The 17,817-nt window shown below is 36.8% G+C and overlaps 1 protein-coding gene across 2 annotated transcripts in view; it reads right to left on the bottom strand.

Moving 5' to 3' along the window:
• RANBP17 (RAN binding protein 17) overlaps positions 1-17,817 on the bottom strand; it is a 162,520-nt gene that overhangs the window by 141,886 nt on the left and 2,817 nt on the right. For both annotated transcript variants that reach the window (XM_032197067.1, XM_032197068.1), the window contains exons 2-11: positions 16,395-16,541; positions 14,500-14,590; positions 13,091-13,257; positions 9,021-9,086; positions 8,387-8,491; positions 6,080-6,245; positions 3,891-3,964; positions 3,314-3,433; positions 2,901-3,047; positions 1,093-1,265 (exon numbers count right to left, since the gene is read on the bottom strand). In XM_032197067.1, the coding sequence (XP_032052958.1) occupies positions 1,093-1,265; positions 2,901-3,047; positions 3,314-3,433; positions 3,891-3,964; positions 6,080-6,245; positions 8,387-8,491; positions 9,021-9,086; positions 13,091-13,257; positions 14,500-14,590; positions 16,395-16,541 (1,256 nt within the window). The remainder of the gene's footprint in view (positions 1-1,092; positions 1,266-2,900; positions 3,048-3,313; positions 3,434-3,890; positions 3,965-6,079; positions 6,246-8,386; positions 8,492-9,020; positions 9,087-13,090; positions 13,258-14,499; positions 14,591-16,394; positions 16,542-17,817) is intronic.

Here is a 17,817-nt window from a genome sequence, read left to right as displayed (position 1 = left end):
AGAAGCTCAGACCTGAGTGCTTCATGTCTGAAAGCTGATATGGAGCACACCACTCAGTAGGGGAGAAAGCTGAGCCAAAAAGTGTCACCCTGAGAATACATCACAGAAAAGCAAAACTGAGAAGATAACTTTATAATGCCAAAGAAGTTTAGTCTGGTTGAGAAATGACCAGATAAAACTAACTGTACATACAATAAGTTGCTTGCTCTTCCATGTCCTAGCACTGGAACGGTGGAAGCTCACAATTTTAAACCATTAGGAAGTCAGCCTTTAACACAACTAGGGTGATAACCTCAGGCAAGTAATACCAACTATAGCTTTGTCTCTAAGAAGTGAGATGACAGGTTACATGAATTGCAGACAGAAGAGTTTGGCTAAGCTGAGACAAAAGGATAACAATGGTGAAGCTAAATGTACTTCCTCACACAAACAGAATAAATGACATCATCTCAGCAACTGAAAACTGAGAAGGCAAAGCAGATGTGGCTTGTTCTGCAGTCCCGCAGTCTGACACAATATCTCTCTAGTAGGAATTCATAAAAGCCCTCAGAGAAAACTAAATTCTTTCAGCAATCTAGACACTTTTTTAAAATTTGTTTTATTATAGTGTGGATTATATGATATGCTTTAAGTATAAAAACAGATATGAGCTAAGACATTAAGAAGGACAATTTCAGTCTTGCCACTAGAGCTTGTTCTACTTGGCCTGATACTTTCCCTATGCGTGGACTTCCTTCTGCTTCCCCTCACTGCTTTACACTCCACAGCCCTAGAAAGTGACTCGTGTAGCAGTACACATAAACAGGTCACAGGTGAAAGAGTTAATTTAGATATTCTTCAAAAAAAAGAAAGAAAGGAATTAAAGGCTTTTTCCAAAATACAAGGACTACGAGAAGAAAACCAACTAGGACTTACAGTTGATTTTGGCACAAATTATAGGTAAAAGGAATAAATCAGCATCTACTAATTAAGATAATCTAAAGAAATCACCGCAGTACTTTGTACATAGATTTTAAACATAACCAAAATACAATACACCAATAAATCAGAAAATGTAACCTTCTATATTACAAATTGCAATTTCGAGTTTACCTTATAACTACAGGAACACAATCCAGTCTAGAAGTAATATAAGCTTTTGTTATCTCAGGTGCGTATGTGTCTAAGAGGTGGGGTTCTGCCGTTTTCACAAAAGGTACAGATGCCACCATTCTTTGCCACAGAGTTAGCAAATAATGAACGCTGTTTGGAGCAAACTCCCAGTGCTATAAGAAAACAAAACACACGTCTGTTAAAGCATCCCAGTGTGAAATTTTAATTGTGAAACTCAGTATTTTTATCTTTAGCAGCCTTATTCATTCACACAACCATTGAAGGACCCAGACAGAACTGAAACATACGATGGCACATGTTACAGACTATGTAGTAATTGCAGTATGGTATTTGCAGGGACTCCCACCTCCCTCAGGTGAAATCCACAACAGGAAGCTCAGAGCGAGGCCTAGATCCTTAGTACATGGTGAGATTTAAGTGCTGTGAAAGGGCCATTCAAAAATCCTAAACCTCGAGTAGGGAACTGTCTAGAGCAACCCAGTAGGGAATGTAAAGTACAGAAATGCATCTCAACCTTCTTTTTTCTTCCAAGTTTATAGAGCTGCAAACGGCCATTCAGGAATTTAAAGGCCAAAATCTTCTCCTAAAGGTGGTTATCTGCTACTGCTATTCTGAAGATTAGAGAAAGCCTCTGGAGGAGATGTAAAAATAGCAATTGCACTATTACTCAGTGTGGGAATAGAAATGCTTTTTTTGCAGAGTTACATTGTTTAGAGGAAAGGAATATGGTATTGAGATATGCTTGCAGTGATAAGAAAGCTTGGCAGCCTACCTTGTAAAACACAGACAACCAGAATCCTTAGAGCAATTAGGCAGAAACCACCGTGTAAGAAACATTACCACCTCAAAGAGTATAAAAGTCAAAAGAAATTTGACTTATAGCAGGCAGGCAACTGAAAGCCATGTATTCTCTATGAAGCGCCAGATAGATTGTGAACCTGGATTACCCAGTCAATGGGGAAACAGGGAAGGGTCCCAGTCCTCAGAGGAAAAAAAGGTATATGAACTGTGCTTTGGAACAAGTAGGTGCGCTCTCCTGCTTGTGGGACGCCCACCATTGTAATCATGAATAAAAATTACTACTTCACTGAGATCCTCGCCTGAGCCTAAGTTATTGGCTACAGAGTGTTTCTCACATTAGTGAGCATGCATTTTTCTTGATGTGTTTCAAAAATAAAGCTGTGATTTTTTTTTTTTTTTTTAACACTGAGAATCTTGACCCTGTCTTTCAGGATCATGTCCTCCCTCTGTCCTTCTTATGTAGAGCCCTCAAAAATTTGAATAGCACTCCACCTAGCTTCTGATTCCAACTCAGTAGCTCAGCATATAAACAACTGTGCGTATGTTTGTATACATGTATGTGCGTGATACATCGAGATACATAGATAGATGCAAAAGCCGAACCCCAGGAATCTACTCAGTGTAGGCATTTCAAAGGTTAAATGGGAGCACAGGTGTAACCATTTTAGGTTTTGACAGAGGATCTAGTTTGTTGGATTTTTTTGAGGGTAAAGACTAAAGCTTGAGGATTAATGTCTATGACCCATTTCCGTTGTCTTTCTTTAAATCTGCTCCCATAACAAAACTCCACAGGAAGAGTGGGAATCAGCTGCAAAGAATTTATAAGTTACACCACTATGAAAATACGTTTTTATGTAAAGGCAAACTTTACCAAGTCCTCAAAAAAAAAAAAAAAAAAAAAAAAAGCCACACCAATGCAGAGAACCAGGATTGACACTGTCTTTCAAGAGCTGAAGAAAACAGAAAACTTCAGTATACATTCTTACCTGCAAGCTAGTAATAGTAAAATTTGCTATAAGCCGGATAACTTCTGGGTAATCTTTCACCATTACCAGCTCTCCCAGTTGATAGTTCGTCTTTAGCCGAGCCAAAAACCGACAGAATTCATGGTAAGTACCCGGATCAGATAAACCCTAAATTTGAAGAAGCAAATTTGTAGAAGTTAACAGCTTAATCTAGTAGAAATTTCACAGCACTATGGCTGATCAGCTGACAACTTTATTTACATAGTTTCTTTTTTTCCCTCTTTGTTTTGAATAGGAAATCAAAACAAACAGATGGCTGGCTGAGAGTGGTTTTAATAGATTCAATAAATTAATGACAATTGTGACTGGAAAAACAAATCCACATCTGTTTCAGCATTTAAAATAAACAGAATCAAAAATAAAAAGATAGATACCTGCGGATTTTCAAGTATTTGTTTCACTCCTTTGATTAGATTGCCAAGATACTTGGCACGTTCTGGATTGCTGAATAAAGATCTCCTCGTAGAAGCAAACTGAACTAAACAAGAAAGTGCCTAAAGAATAAAACAACTGTAAGATTTAAAAAAATAAATTTTCAGAATAATGATCTCTTATTGCTTGGAGCAATCCAATCTACTGATGTCTGTATTAGGTTCAGTGACTGAAGATTATTTTTCCAGCAATGTCTGTAAGATCATTGTACATAACTATGGCTCAGTTTTAAAAATCTCTATTACAACAGCTTATGACTTCAAAGTAATTAGGAAGATACTTTCTGTGTGGCATAGTAGTACTGAAACTGGAAGGGTTTGAATGCTTTCAGACTCAGAAATGAAAACCAAGGCTGAAGAGAAGACATTGTGACTGGGCACTGAACCAGTGAGTTAATAGTTGTGGGACTCATAATATGCTAATGCACAGAATGAAACAGGGTCTTCTGGAGAAAGTACAGACGTAAAAAAAAAGACTATTTACCATCATTATTTGAGTGTAAATCACTGTGTCACTTACTAACTGAGACAGCATTGGTGGAAGGGAATGATACAAATCAAAAAACAGGTCCAAGGTCCCTGGCTCCAGGAAAACTAAGGAAAAAGATAAGTTGGTTTTACCACTTTCTGCCAGCAATAACCATGTATCTTTATTTCAACAGAATTATCTCCTTTTTAACAACAAAAAAATACACAACGCCCAAGAATGAGATATCACCGTAGTTGAGAATAAACTATGGATAGATGCATTAATCAGCTCATTGTACAGTATAACACTGTTCTCTTTTTATCACATCTATTCTATAGCTCATAAAGAACACCTTCCTTAAACTGTAGATTATGCAATACTCTGTCTTTTGTCTACAGAATGCTATTCTGTAGTAGACATAGGTCACTGATTTCTTCAGGTTACTACAGTACAACACTATGACAGGTACCAGATAATAAGAATTAGTTTCGTGTATATGTAAGTAAAGGCAAGTCCTTAAAGATACCCAGACTACCCTAGAGTCTATAGGCACATAAACAGAAAATACTTTAAAGACTCTGTTACCCATTCACCATGGAAGCACATCAAATGAACTATAGTGTTACCCTCCTTCATGAAAAAGCAACAAGAGAGTAGAAAAAATTCATTGATAATTCATAATGATATAATCCCACAAATCAGGAAACATTCCAAAGTTGTTCAATGTGTAAACATTATTTTTATGAAGCCTTGTGTAAAATAATGTAACATAAAAAAAATTAATTTCCTAACACACTCCTAGAGTTTAATGAAAAAAAGAAGATCCATGGAGGGTTTAAAGCATCTAAACTAAAATCTTAGGAAAAACCTCTCCCCTTCACTTCTCCAGGTTGTCTTGGTAAATTGCTATCACTTGGGTAAATTCAGACTTTCATCAGTATTCCCCTGCTTGCCATATCCTTTGATGTACCTCACACTGTAATTAGAGGCTTCCGTACATTAGGGGAGAAAGAATGAAGTCACACGTGGAAACTGATGAAGAATAATACAGTTGATATCAAAAGCAGTATCAAACACTACAGTGCAATTTTATTCAAGTAGGGCAACAAAGATTGTGAAAGGTCTGGAGGGCAAGACGCACCAAGGACACTGAGGTCCCTTGGTGTGCTCAGCCCAGAGCAGAGCAGGCCGAGGGGAGGCCTCATGGCGGCCTGCAGCTCCCTCATGAGGGGAGCGGAGGGGCAGGCGCTGAGCTCTGCTCTCTGGGGACAGCGACAGGACCCGAGGGAACGGCATGGAGCTGGGACAGGGGAGGGTCAGGCTGGGGGTTAGGGAAAGGTTCTGCACCCAGAGGTGGTCGGGCACTGGGACAGGCTGCCCAGGGATGTGGTCACCACATCAAGCCTGGTCAAGAAACATTTGGACGAGGTTCTCAGACATGGTTTAATTTATAGGCAGTCCTGCATGAAGCCAGGACTTGGACCCAATGATCTTTGAGGTTTCCTTCCAACTCAGGATATTCTATGATTCCATGCCTCTAAGTAAGCCAGATTTAAACTCCCATCTTGGTTACATGAATCTGTGTAGCTGCTTTTGTTACAAGTAACAGACTTCCAAGCTGGCTAATTTATTTTGCCAAGAAGCAGGATAAATTAGTCTACAAGGAACTCCATACTGCTGGTATATACTGCTTCCATCACCCAAGGTAATTTCATTAAAGCTAGCTTGGATGTATTTATGCTACACTGCCATCTGCACTGTGCGAGTCCACGAAGTCAAAACTCTAGAGCCCAAGAACCAAGATGCAGCCCTTCTGCTGCCTTCATTAACAAATTCACATTCTAAAGAAAACAAGCAGACTTAAATAAACAAATAAACAAACACACACACACGGTTTTCTTATCAGGAAGAAGAGGAAAGAAAGCAGACATGCTATAAATGCTGTACCTCTTCAAGGTGTTCATATCTCAGGGATGAGAATAGTGTTCAGTGTGTCTAGTTAGAGTAATTTGATTTACTGTGAATACCTATGTTATAGACCACATTCATTATCTCTGTCTGTAAAGATAACAATAGGAAAAGTGTGAGAGAAATAGCAGAAGAGGTTTCCCAATAACTCACCAGTAAAAAACTCTACTCCACATAAAAAAGGATTTTATATTTGCAAGTATTGTGACAAAAGTAGTTAAACAGTGAGTGTAGAATGCTTCAGACTACTAACAGCTACGATCCTTTCTTACTTGTTCTCCAGTTTGTTGGAATCTGCACAGTGCATAGGTCATCTGCAGATTCATCAGCTGAATTTCCAATGAAATCAAAATTAAGACAGTTTAACACAAGCTTCAGAAGATGCATGGCTAGACTTTCTTGCTGTCGGTCCTGAATGGTTAAAGGTTTTGCCAAGAGCTAAGGAGAAAAAACATTTTGTCTGGTCACCTGCACAGAACATGTTTTATAAACAGTTTTGAAAAGGAAATTGTTTGGACGTAAAACTTCAAAGTCCACAGCAAGAGAACACATACTAAGAAAAAACTAAATCCTTTAACTATAAAACATACAGTACTCCTTATAGACAAGGGGAAAAATTATTATTACCAGGTAAGAGACATCATCCACATCAAGCTAAAACTCCAGGCCTTATACATATTTTTAAAAGACTAGTGAAATAACTCTTTGATATAAAGTACTTATAGGCAAAATGCAGCATGTCATTGATACAGCCTGGTAAAATACTGTTGATGTTCATTGCAAAAATTAAACAGTAATACTTCATGTTTTTCAGTTACTTCAGACCAGCATGGTGTATATGTCACGTCTATCATATGGTTAAGAATTATTGCAACAACTGTGGGTTTTTGTTGTTGGAGGTTATTTCAGTTCAATGCCTAAGATTGTCCAGGCTGCTAATTCCTTTGATATGTCTAGGAAAACCTCACACTAAAATTAAAAACAAAACTAAACTAAACAACAACAAAAAAACACACACACAAAACAAAGAAAAAAAGCAAACAATGAATAGTCTGTATGTAATCTGAATACAGCTATTTACAACTTCTGTATGAACACAGCTGTCTGTCTCCATCGCATTATAACCGCTGTAGTGTCAGAATAAAAACGTATTTTGTAAGCAAAATGAGCTTTTGGGATTTGGAAATCTACACTGAGCATACTGTAAGTACACCTTTTTACTGATCTGCTTCTGTAATTACAACAATTTAAGCAACATTTTATCTTAAAGAAAGTTACTGCCTCAAAATTACAAGAACAATATAAAGGCACTAAAAATAAGCCTCCAGTTCATTAGTCACTGTTGGAGTTCTTGAACATTAGAAAAGAAAATTATCATAATTTTGTTTTAAAAAAAATAAAATACAGTGGATGCAACAACTTTTTACCTAGTTCATCTGCTCCCTATTTATACTCAAATCATATTTCTCAATTTTATCAACAAAAAGGTTTTAAAATTCAGATGATATAGGAATGAAAATTACCTGTTTTGCTAACAATCTGCTCCTAACTTTCATACTCTTGCATGCAATAGGTTGGAATTATTTTAGTGACTCCATAATTAGCAGTTGAGTGTATTTTTCAGTGTACTATAGATGCTGATAAGTATTTCTAAAATTGGCTTCCTCTACTCAAGTTGGCATTACAAAAATGCCAATTAATATTTCATACGCTTTTGTCCAGATTATCTGTGTGATGTGAATCTGACAAACCTCTCAACATATGGAAGACTGAAAAAATACCTGTAAGACCAGCTGAAGTTGAATAAAGCTAGGAAGTTCTCATAAACACATTTATTATCTTCCTGTGCAATTGGGTTTAGTATATCTAGTAAGATTACACATTCTTCCAAAAAAAAAATTAATTCATCTTTTAAATGATATTTGATTTCTCTATTAACTTGGAATTCCAACACAGATTTAGAACAGCCTCTGTAAATTAGCAGAGCAATCCCTCTTCAGAAGTGAGGGCTTACCCTTTATTTAATTGTTATATAACAATATATATAGACTTCTCAGAGCCTCCTGTCTACGTTCTAAGAAGGCTGAACCTTCAATTATCTCAAACGTTACAGAGAAGATGACGGAACTAGCAAAGGAGGAAACCACCTTAAGCCATACCACAAGATGGAGAATTGTCTTTCTTCTTGGTGGCTCATAGTTCAATAAATAATTCTTTCAGCAAATATTGAGATGGAAGGCCCAGCAAATCAAGATAAAATTAAATTAAAGAAAACATGGACAATGAAGGAAAGGAAATCATTGAAACATCACTCAGGATTTAGATAGTTCATCTTTTATGGCAAGGTATAAAGAGAGAGGGAGGTGGTACAGGCAGAAACACTGAGAGCAAGAGCAAGAGAGACAGAGGAAGGGAAGAAGACTAAAATTTTTATCTTTGAATATTGTTTGGTCTTGAGCTTAATTGGGTGCCACATAATCCACTGAAGTACAGAATTCAGTGACTTGGAAAATACTGGTGATTCAAACTGGAACAATTATGAAGTTAACAACTTAAATATTAACTGTAAAGAGCCTCACCTCTTTTAAAAGAGAGCACGCAAGCATCAGTATGTCCTTTAAAGAGGTGTCACGGAATGAGGTAGCTATTTTACGATGTTTTGCTGAAGGTCTTGAATAATCAACCTAAGAAAAGTTACAATATAATCAACAATGCTCCCTGCTCTGCTAAGACTAAATGATACGTGCATCTGGCAGGTAAATTATTTTACACTAGAAAAGAAAAAATATAGTCCAACAGCAAAGCTAGAACTTGGCAGCTTCCTAAAGTGCCTGCTTCTATTTCCCCTTCGAGGCTGCCACTCTCTGGATGGAAAGGTCTGAAGCACTTCCTCAGGTCAAGATCACAAAATAGAATCATTAGCAGAAATAAATTTAAAAGAGTTGATTTTTCAGTTCTCCTTACTAGTTCTAGTGAAAGGGATGAGAAACACTACCCTGTAGCAGATACGGCACATATCTGGTACGGGTGCAGTCTGTGCATTATCAATCTCTCTATATATATTTTGGTAGAGGTTAGAAGGGGTGTTAATCAGTTTATGTCTAAGCAGTGTTTCTCCTAACATTTTTATGAAAGGCAGACACATGTGACATGCTGCTGCATCACTAATACATACATCCCTTGCAGAAAGAAAAAACAAACACACATGCTTACTAGGTTCATTTCCTGAGTCAGTTCTGAGAGAATCATTACTCCAATTATATAATGGTCCACGGTGCCCTACAGAAAAAAAAAAATAAATATATATATATATATATGATTGCTCAAATACCACTGCAGGTACTTAAAATTTATCAACAGAGAAACAAGAGGAATTATTAGGCTGAGATATGCTAAGTTGTTTAGAAGTCTTTCGTGACAACTTCTATCACATTAATAGAATTGGACGTTACGCTCCTTAATTAACTCTGAAAAAAAATCTCATCATAAAACTTAAGAATGGTATGATAAAAAAAATCTGCCTGAAAACAGTCTAAGCAACCACAACGTAGAAATTCACTATTACACATTTCTAAAAGGTTTGCTCAGTCTTCCAGAACTGATACGGTGAACTGCATAAAAATTCAAACCATTAAAAAAATTAAGCCATGCATGGATGAAGACAATCACAGGGCAATCTCAGAAAAATAATGTAGTTACGAGATGTAGATAAACAAAACTTCATTCTCTTCTCTCCACAGTACTCTGCAATGCACAGCCTTGAATTAAGTGATATATTCCATTTCCAAAAACGTGTGTAGAAAGGGAGGCAGTAGATACCAACTACTTGCATCTAAGGGTGTGACCTGATCGATAATAGTTAAGGCCCTTGGAATGCTTTGAAAATCAAGTAGAAGGTAGAATTTTACATTTAGTTGTCCTTACTGATCTACTACAAAGCATTTATTAAGCAAATCTGCTTTGTTAAAAATAATTAGAATCAACTGCAATTAGGCCTTGCCACTGATTTAATTGTGAAGACCTATGTCTACTTGCATAGCTGAAGTCTGCAGCCTCGGCTCCCTCGGTGTCCAAAATTCAATTTGTCACAGCCGAACTCATTATTTTGGAAACTCTTAAGAGCAACCAAAGTTCAATTAATGAAGAATCTGGCTGATACTCTTCACTGGACTCATTTTTCACAGTCATCTATTCTGTAATATCACTTACACCAAATCAAACCAAAAGGAAAAAGTTTGCAGAGCCCTCAGGCAAGATTTGTACTGTTGCCCTATCTGCCTTTTCAATAAGATTAAACATCTTATAATTTGAGCACCGAAGTTTCTTTTACATTTTGCATGAATGTTCCTTTGATCACATAAATCTGTAAAAATTGAAAATGCAACCTCTCTTTTTTCACTGGTGTGGAAAGCTGTTGCGATGAATTATGGAGGAACTGAGAACAGAATTGGAGATCTAGAGTCTATAATCTCTTTTACTGTATTAAACCACACTCGAATTCACACTGGATGAACTTCAATCTGGAATGTTAACGTGGAAGTATTTGAAGCTACAATTTGCTAATTATCAATATGTATCAGTATTATTTAGGGATTATTTTTCAATTTTTATATAAAATTTAATTCGCTAGTAGATATATGGCTTAATTTCCTTTTCCACAGGAATTCTTAATTTAACTAAAGAAATCTCTTAAGCTAAATTTTGCATTTAAATCTCCATTTTTAATGAACTACACACCAAAGAGTCACACTGCAATCATTTTAATAATAAATGCAAAATCCAATTACAGTACATTCATAAAAATAACTGCAAAACGGTGGAGCAGTATACTTGAGTTTGTTTTTAATAAACGAGATATTGCAGCTTATCTTTTATTAGACATTCCCAATGTAACTCAAAACCTACAGTAATTTGAATAGTACTATGAACAAAATCAGACTGCAATACAAGTAAAATAAGCTCAGTGGCAAAAAAGACAAACTAACTCCTTATTTTCTTGCAGAGCTGCCAGAATCACCAAGACATACACAAATAATGGATCATTTTGGAAGTATATCTCCAAATACTTTACATTTTCTGATACTTTTTTTCTTAAGATAAGTATTAGGCTTAACGTCTACATAGACATCAGAAATAACTTTCAATGCAGATTAGCTATCTCCCAGCATTTTTTAGGGAACATTTATATAAATATTAAACATAAAATTAATTGTCGGGCTAATAAACCATATGATCACTTTCCCTGAACTTACTTCACAGAAGATGCTGTCTATTATATATATCATTAGCTACCATGTCTGATTGTACTTACTCTAGATTTGACATGTAAGTTTGCCTAGTGAACAGTGAATGAATGACTACACCCTGTTCTTTCCAATTCTCAAATACTATGTATAAAGATCACCTCTCTATCCTGTAACTCATCTTCTTTGCTCTAATGATGAGCAGAGGGGGAAACAGGAAATAATGTGGAAAGAAATGTAACACAAGAACATTCCTGCTTCATTCAATTACTGGAGAGGGAAAATTAGTTATCTTTCCTCCCCAGATTGCCCATATCACTTTCTAGAATGGATAATTTTTGTGATAGGCTAAATACAAATGCCAAAATGGTTACAAAAAACACTCTAGATTGATTACCTATCTCCCTATGTTGTACACCATAATCCTAGGAGAGGCAGAATAGCCTTTTTTTTTCTTTCACCCCTCTACATGTACAGAGAGAGAACATGCATATGCAGGTAGGAAAGTACCTATGCACACAAATATGAATCATCAATCCAATCTGGATAAGCTGGACCGATGGGCTGAGGTCAACTGCATGAAGTTCAACAAGGCCAAGTGCCGGGTCCTGCACCTGGGGCGCAATAACCCCAAGCAGAGCTACAGACTGGGAGAGGAGTGGTTGGAGAGCTGCCAGGCAGAGAAGGACCTGGGAGTGATGGTGGATAGTCGGCTGAATATGAGCCAGCAGTGTGCTCAGGTGGCCAAGAAGGCCAACGGCATCCTGGCTTGTATCAGGAACAGTGTGGCCAGCAGGGCTAGGGAGGTGATCGTCCCCCTGTACTCGGCTCTGGTGAGGCCGCACCTCGAGTACTGTGTTCAGTTTTGGGCCCCTCGCTACAAGAAGGACATCGAGGTGCTCGAGTGGGTGCAGAGAAGGGCGACGAAGCTGGTGAGGGGCCTGGAGAACAAGTCCTACGAGGAGCGGCTGAGGGAGCTGGGCTTGTTCAGCCTGGAGAAGAGGAGGCTCAGGGGCGACCTTATCGCTCTCTACAGGTACCTCAAGGGAGGCTGTAGCGAGGTGGGGGTTGGTCTGTTCTCCCACGTGCCTGGTGACAGGACGAGGGGGAATGGGCTAAAGTTGTGCCAGTGGAGTTTTAGGCTGGATATTAGGAAGAACTTCTTTACTGAGAGGGTTGTGAGGCATTGGAATGGGCTGCCCAGGGAAGTGGTGGAGTCACCATCCCTGGAAGTCTTTAAAAGACGTTTAGATGTAGAGCTTAGAGATATGGCTTAGTGGAGGACTGGTTAGTGGTAGGTCAGAGGTTGGACTAGGTGATCTTGGAGGTCTCTTCCAACCTAGATGATTCTGTGATTCTTTGATCAACCACATAACAAATATACGCTGTCCCACAGTTTTGCATACTGTAATTCCATCTTTACACAAGCTTTCCTCAGTAGCCTCAGACACAGGGGTTGCTAGTGATTTCTGATAAAAATCGAAGTGCTAGTCAATTCCCACTGCTTATGCAGAACAGTAACAAAAATCACAATAAAAAATGCTCTAAAAATGTTAAAAATCTATCTTTTTGACCAAACATTTAAATTAGTAAACAGTTTGGCACAATTGAGATTAACGTTTAAAACATTTGACATTCTTATTCTTCAGATGGTGCAGTTACACTGCTTCTAATCAGGTCTTCTAATTAGCTGGAGCTAATAGCTTATCAGAAATATATCTCCACAACAGTTGAAAAAAAAAAAAGAAGGCATTAAATAGCATGGCTTGATATTAGAGGTTGATGTTTATATTCACAGTACGAAGAAGTGTTTTGGAAAAAGAAAATCAACAAAAACTCAACAGGACTATGAATAGTGAATGGCATCAATACACAAGCATGAACACCAGTCTTGATCTTCATCGTAGAACAATCTTCTGTTTTAAGTAATTCTCTTCACATCTTTTCCACTCAAGAGTAAAAACCTAATGACAAAACATGCCAATGAAAAAATGAAGAGTTCTAAACATAAAAATACGTAAGTGAACAATTGTTTCCTACCTGCAAAAATTTTTTTACATCAGCAGTAATATCTCTGAAGATAAGTTGATCTTTCAGTACCTCAAACCATCCTAATTTCGTAATTTTAGCGATGACTTGAACAAGAGCTTGCATGACAAAAGGAGCCAGTTTGGGCTGAGAAGCTACATAGTTCAGAATGTAATTTCCTGTAAAGAAGCATTTTTAAATCAGTAACATTAGTCTTCTGTTAAAAAAAAATAAATAAAAATGATATAGTTCTAATAGAAAACTAAGGCATGAATTTGAAAAAAGGTACATTCTTTTGTTTAATATAATAACTAGGTTATGTTATATTCAATACAGCTAACCATCTAGTAACACAAAGCACATTACATACATGATCACTATCCTAGGACACACATGACAATAGTGAATTCAAGGAATGATGGAAGGTAAAAAAAATACTGTAATTTTTTCATTTTGATCTTATACATGTGGCAATGATTTATTCAGTATGTAACCGTAGCTCTCACAACCAGCTCAAGGTACACAGAAGTCTTCTCAGACAAGAGACCCTACTGAATGTTCTCACTTCAGCCCAGAGAATTTCCTTGAGCAATATACATTTCAGCTACAGAAATTCCTCTCTAACTAGCAGAATAACCTGTTCCAAAAGCTGTTAAAATGTATGTAATTGAAGTTGATTAAAGCTGATTTTTACCTAAAAGAACACCGAAAGAACTTGTCTCAGAAGTGGATTCTCTGACATGCATTTCAGAGTACTACCATCCACAGAATCGATACAACAGTGGAGACTTTCTAAATATCTGTAACAACTTGTATGTTCCTCGTGCAAAGCCTTTCACTATTCAACCCAACACGTACTTGCTTGCTTTTTTAGGTTATGAAAATTAACATAGATCCTTAAAAGTACGGAAAATTCTGTAGCATCTCAATCCTGCAAGTAAGAACCTGCCCTGGCATGCTTTTTACAAATGTTAACACTTCACAAATGTTACTGCAAATCTCAAGAGCTGATCATGAGGAATGGTACATGTAAGAGACTGGCAGGTGTACTAGCAGTATCTGCAACTTTTATCCTTTGCAAATACGAACTAAATCTCTTAATCATCTTGTGGGATAAAGACAAAGTATGTCCTCAAAAATGAACTTTTGTTAAAATGTGAAATTATCTGAGCCAACGTATTTATTTATTTAAATTTTGAAACTCAGAAATGTTATATGTTCATTACTTGCAGAGAAGTGATTAAAGAACTCGTAATGACCATTATGTTCACACTCTCACAATGACTCCCTAACGAATAACAAGTTTGGTAAATGTAGAGACCTAGAGAAAAAAACAGATTAGCCACTGGATAGTTTCAGTGGTAATATGAAGTACTAGATACAACTAATGTAAGGAAATTTTAACTGCAAACTGTACTTACGGATGTCAATCCTTTGTTCAACCGGTAATGGAGATGCCCTGCTTACAAGCTTAGACAGGCATGTTGCTGCTAGAAGCTGAGCATATGATGTCTACAAAAAATATCAAAAGATAGTTTTTAAATGTAGGATAAGTAAAGGCATGGACAATGTCATATCAGTAGTTATCACGTTTTGGTTACATTTAGGTATACCAAAAGTTTACGTAAGATGTATTTTAGTATTATTTTTGCTTAATTATAAATAAGCATAAAACACAGCTGAATGAGTACCAGAGGTGGAGTCCTAAAAACATTACCCCTTTTGATAGTAACTATTCGTCTTAAAAGTTCTTTTATTATATGTGGAGTTCTTTTAGTTTTGAAACCTGTGCTTTTATACTACTTAATAGTTTAGAACCATGAGATGATTGGTCTAGTCCTGCATGAAAGATACTCGTTTCCCCTTTTTTTTTTCTTTTTAAAAGAAACGTACAACACCTTTAGTATTTGAGGATTTTTAAACCACAATAGAAAGTTCTCTTTGTTCCATTAAAAGCCTTAAGACTATAGATACTGCTAATAGTTCGAAACACCAGACAACTCCAGGAAATCATAATTTTTGTTGAAATAATTCTAAATGATTCTGTTGAATAAAGCTATGACTTTTTTTTTTTTTTTTTAAACATTCAGGGTCTGTTCAGCCTGACTTCAAATTTACCACAGAACAGTTTTTTTCATTTATATGTAGTAATTCAGTATCTGAAATTGTGAGAGTCCTGAAATGCCTTACACGCTTTCTTAAGGAAGTGCTTAAGTTGTCTACACATCACATGAAAAGAAGAAATGAGAGGTACACAAAGACTGTTTCTAAAATGAGTAGATGTTGGGCACTACAGAATTTCTCATATGATGGTTTCCAGCACCCAGGCCAGAAATCGAGGTGTAGTAGAGTGCTTCACAAGAAACCAGACTGAGGTACAGCAGCTGCCACACCATGGACTTGAGAAAGTGGGCACAGCTTCACTGCTCTTGTTCAGCCGCCCGGTTCACAGGACCATCAGTCAAGCAATTAATCCAGAGCTCAACGACTGACCCAAAATTGATTCCTCAGAAACAATTTTTACTGTACAAATTAATTACAGGATCAGGCATAATACACTCTAATAAATGTAAATATTTAAATACTTTTCTATAATGAATTCTGTAGGTGTAACATTTTTTTTTAACAATTAAATTATGTTAGAGCTGAATAAATTACTTAAGTATGCGCTAGAGCCTAATGGATTTGGCAAGTTCTTCCCAGGTATTACTGCTATCTCCCAAACATCCAGAGCATCTTAAAAGCTGTCTTTGAATGATTTAAAAAACGATGAGAACTACACTGGGGTCACCTTGGACTATCAAATCAGAATCAACCCCCTCATCACTTTATCTATTCTTAATCATGAAATTAAACACCAAAAATGGAACTGCGTAATGAGAAGAGAATGGTTTAAATCAGCAGACAACAGGTAAGCAGTTTAAAGGTGTGGGGTGTTTTATACAACTTTTTTTCCATGGCAGCTGAAAGCTGGAAACAGGAGCAGGTGATGTTCAATACCAGGTTATTCCAGACTGTGTCCCAACGCTGCTGTAGAGGTAACACACCCCTGATTACAACCTTCTGAAAGCACTGAAACCGAAAGCTAGGATGCTCTTCCCTTTTGTCCATGTCATCTCTAATGCAACATGTTGCCAGTCTTACAAAGACTGCTTTGAAATGTGAAATTTGTTAGAAAAATTTACAAAACAGATATGTATAAAAAAAGGGAAAACTATTTTGATGTTATTGTACTGACATAGTAACAGCCCAACACCGGGAAACCTATGTGAGCTTCCAATTACATTTATGGATAACACGTATTTCAGATACTTACTGTTCCTTGTTCTAATAAAAGTTGGCACTGGCTAAGACATTCTGGGCTATTAATTAGCTCCAAGAGTACCTTCTCTGCTTGCATTCGCTGTGCTAGATCTGTTCCTTCATATAGGTGGTTACATAGTACTTCTAGTTCTGCCAGACTCTGTTAGAAAAGAACACAATTGAAATTTCTATGGAGATTATTCAACCACAAAAGATTCCTCTGAATGCTTATAAAACTAGCTACATACCAGTAATATGAACTGTTACCTGTGCTAAACTTTCCAGGTGACTCGCATTTTAATTACTAAAAGAGAAGAGGTTTTCTGTGACAATAAAATAAAAAGAACTCTGAAAATGAAGCTTGTATATCTTACTCTCTCAGCTATCAAAGTGTTTTATAATATGGTTCAATCTACCTGTTATTCTTAGTCTTCATATGGGAAATCTGTATCTTTTCCAAAAAAAAAAAAAAAAAAAAAAAAAAGAGAGAAGATGGAGACTAGTGAACAGTTTGAGTTATGCTGTTTGGAAAACTTCTGGTAAACTTAATTTTAAAAGCTTTAACTGCTCATCAAAGTACTACACCTAGAAAAAATTAGCAGTCTTTATCTGTGGATGCAAGTATCAGTGAAAGACAGGACAATTCAGAAGCGATAGGACCAACAGAGGAGATAAAATTCCTCTCCACTTCAAAGTTGGAAAGTGCATTTCAGTAAAGGAAAAAAAAAAAAGCAAAAAGCATCTTCACTGTCAAGAATATGGTTTACATCTACTAGTGACAGTTTCACAAGAGAGATGAACCCTTTGGCCATGTTTTGGAAACTGCTACACAAACAGAAACTTGAGCATCCATCAGCTTTCCAAAGCCCGTGGAACCCTCATCAAGAACTGGCCCTGTCATTTGAAGGTGCCTAGTGAATACTTCATGACTCGAGCACGGCCTAGAAAGAGGTGGGGAACAAAGAACACCAATAAGCCTAATGCAGTATTTGACCAGCCTCATTTAAAAGTTTGAGCCCAAATCCTGTTTACCAGCCCTTCTGAGAAGATATTTTGTACTTGAAATACAAGATCTGGTTTAGCACAATCTAGCATCACCTCTATCATAGCTCAAATGCCTTTTAAAAATCCAAGACCATAATAGTGTCTTTGGCAACCAAAACACATTCAGTTCTGTTAACCCAAGCATGCCATTCCTTAGAAACATGTTTCTTAACATAAAAGGGTCATTTTTTCTATTTTTCTTCTTTTTGTTTTTGCCCATATAGATTCCTTGGTTTTGTTGAGCTTTTTCTGAATTTTGAATTAAAGTGAAACCTAAGGCTCATAAAATGCAAGCATTCACATTAAGGAAAATGTAATACAACACAAAAACACATTATGGGGGTATAACGTGGGAATAAGGACATCTAACAAAGACAGTTTTCAGGCATAAA

The sequence above is a fragment of the Aythya fuligula genome, chromosome 14 (assembly GCF_009819795.1).
Source record: "Aythya fuligula isolate bAytFul2 chromosome 14, bAytFul2.pri, whole genome shotgun sequence".
NCBI classification, from domain to species: Eukaryota; Metazoa; Chordata; class Aves; order Anseriformes; family Anatidae; genus Aythya; species Aythya fuligula.
Note: the sequence above shows the minus strand (reverse complement) of the source record. Positions and strands in the feature narration are given on the sequence as shown.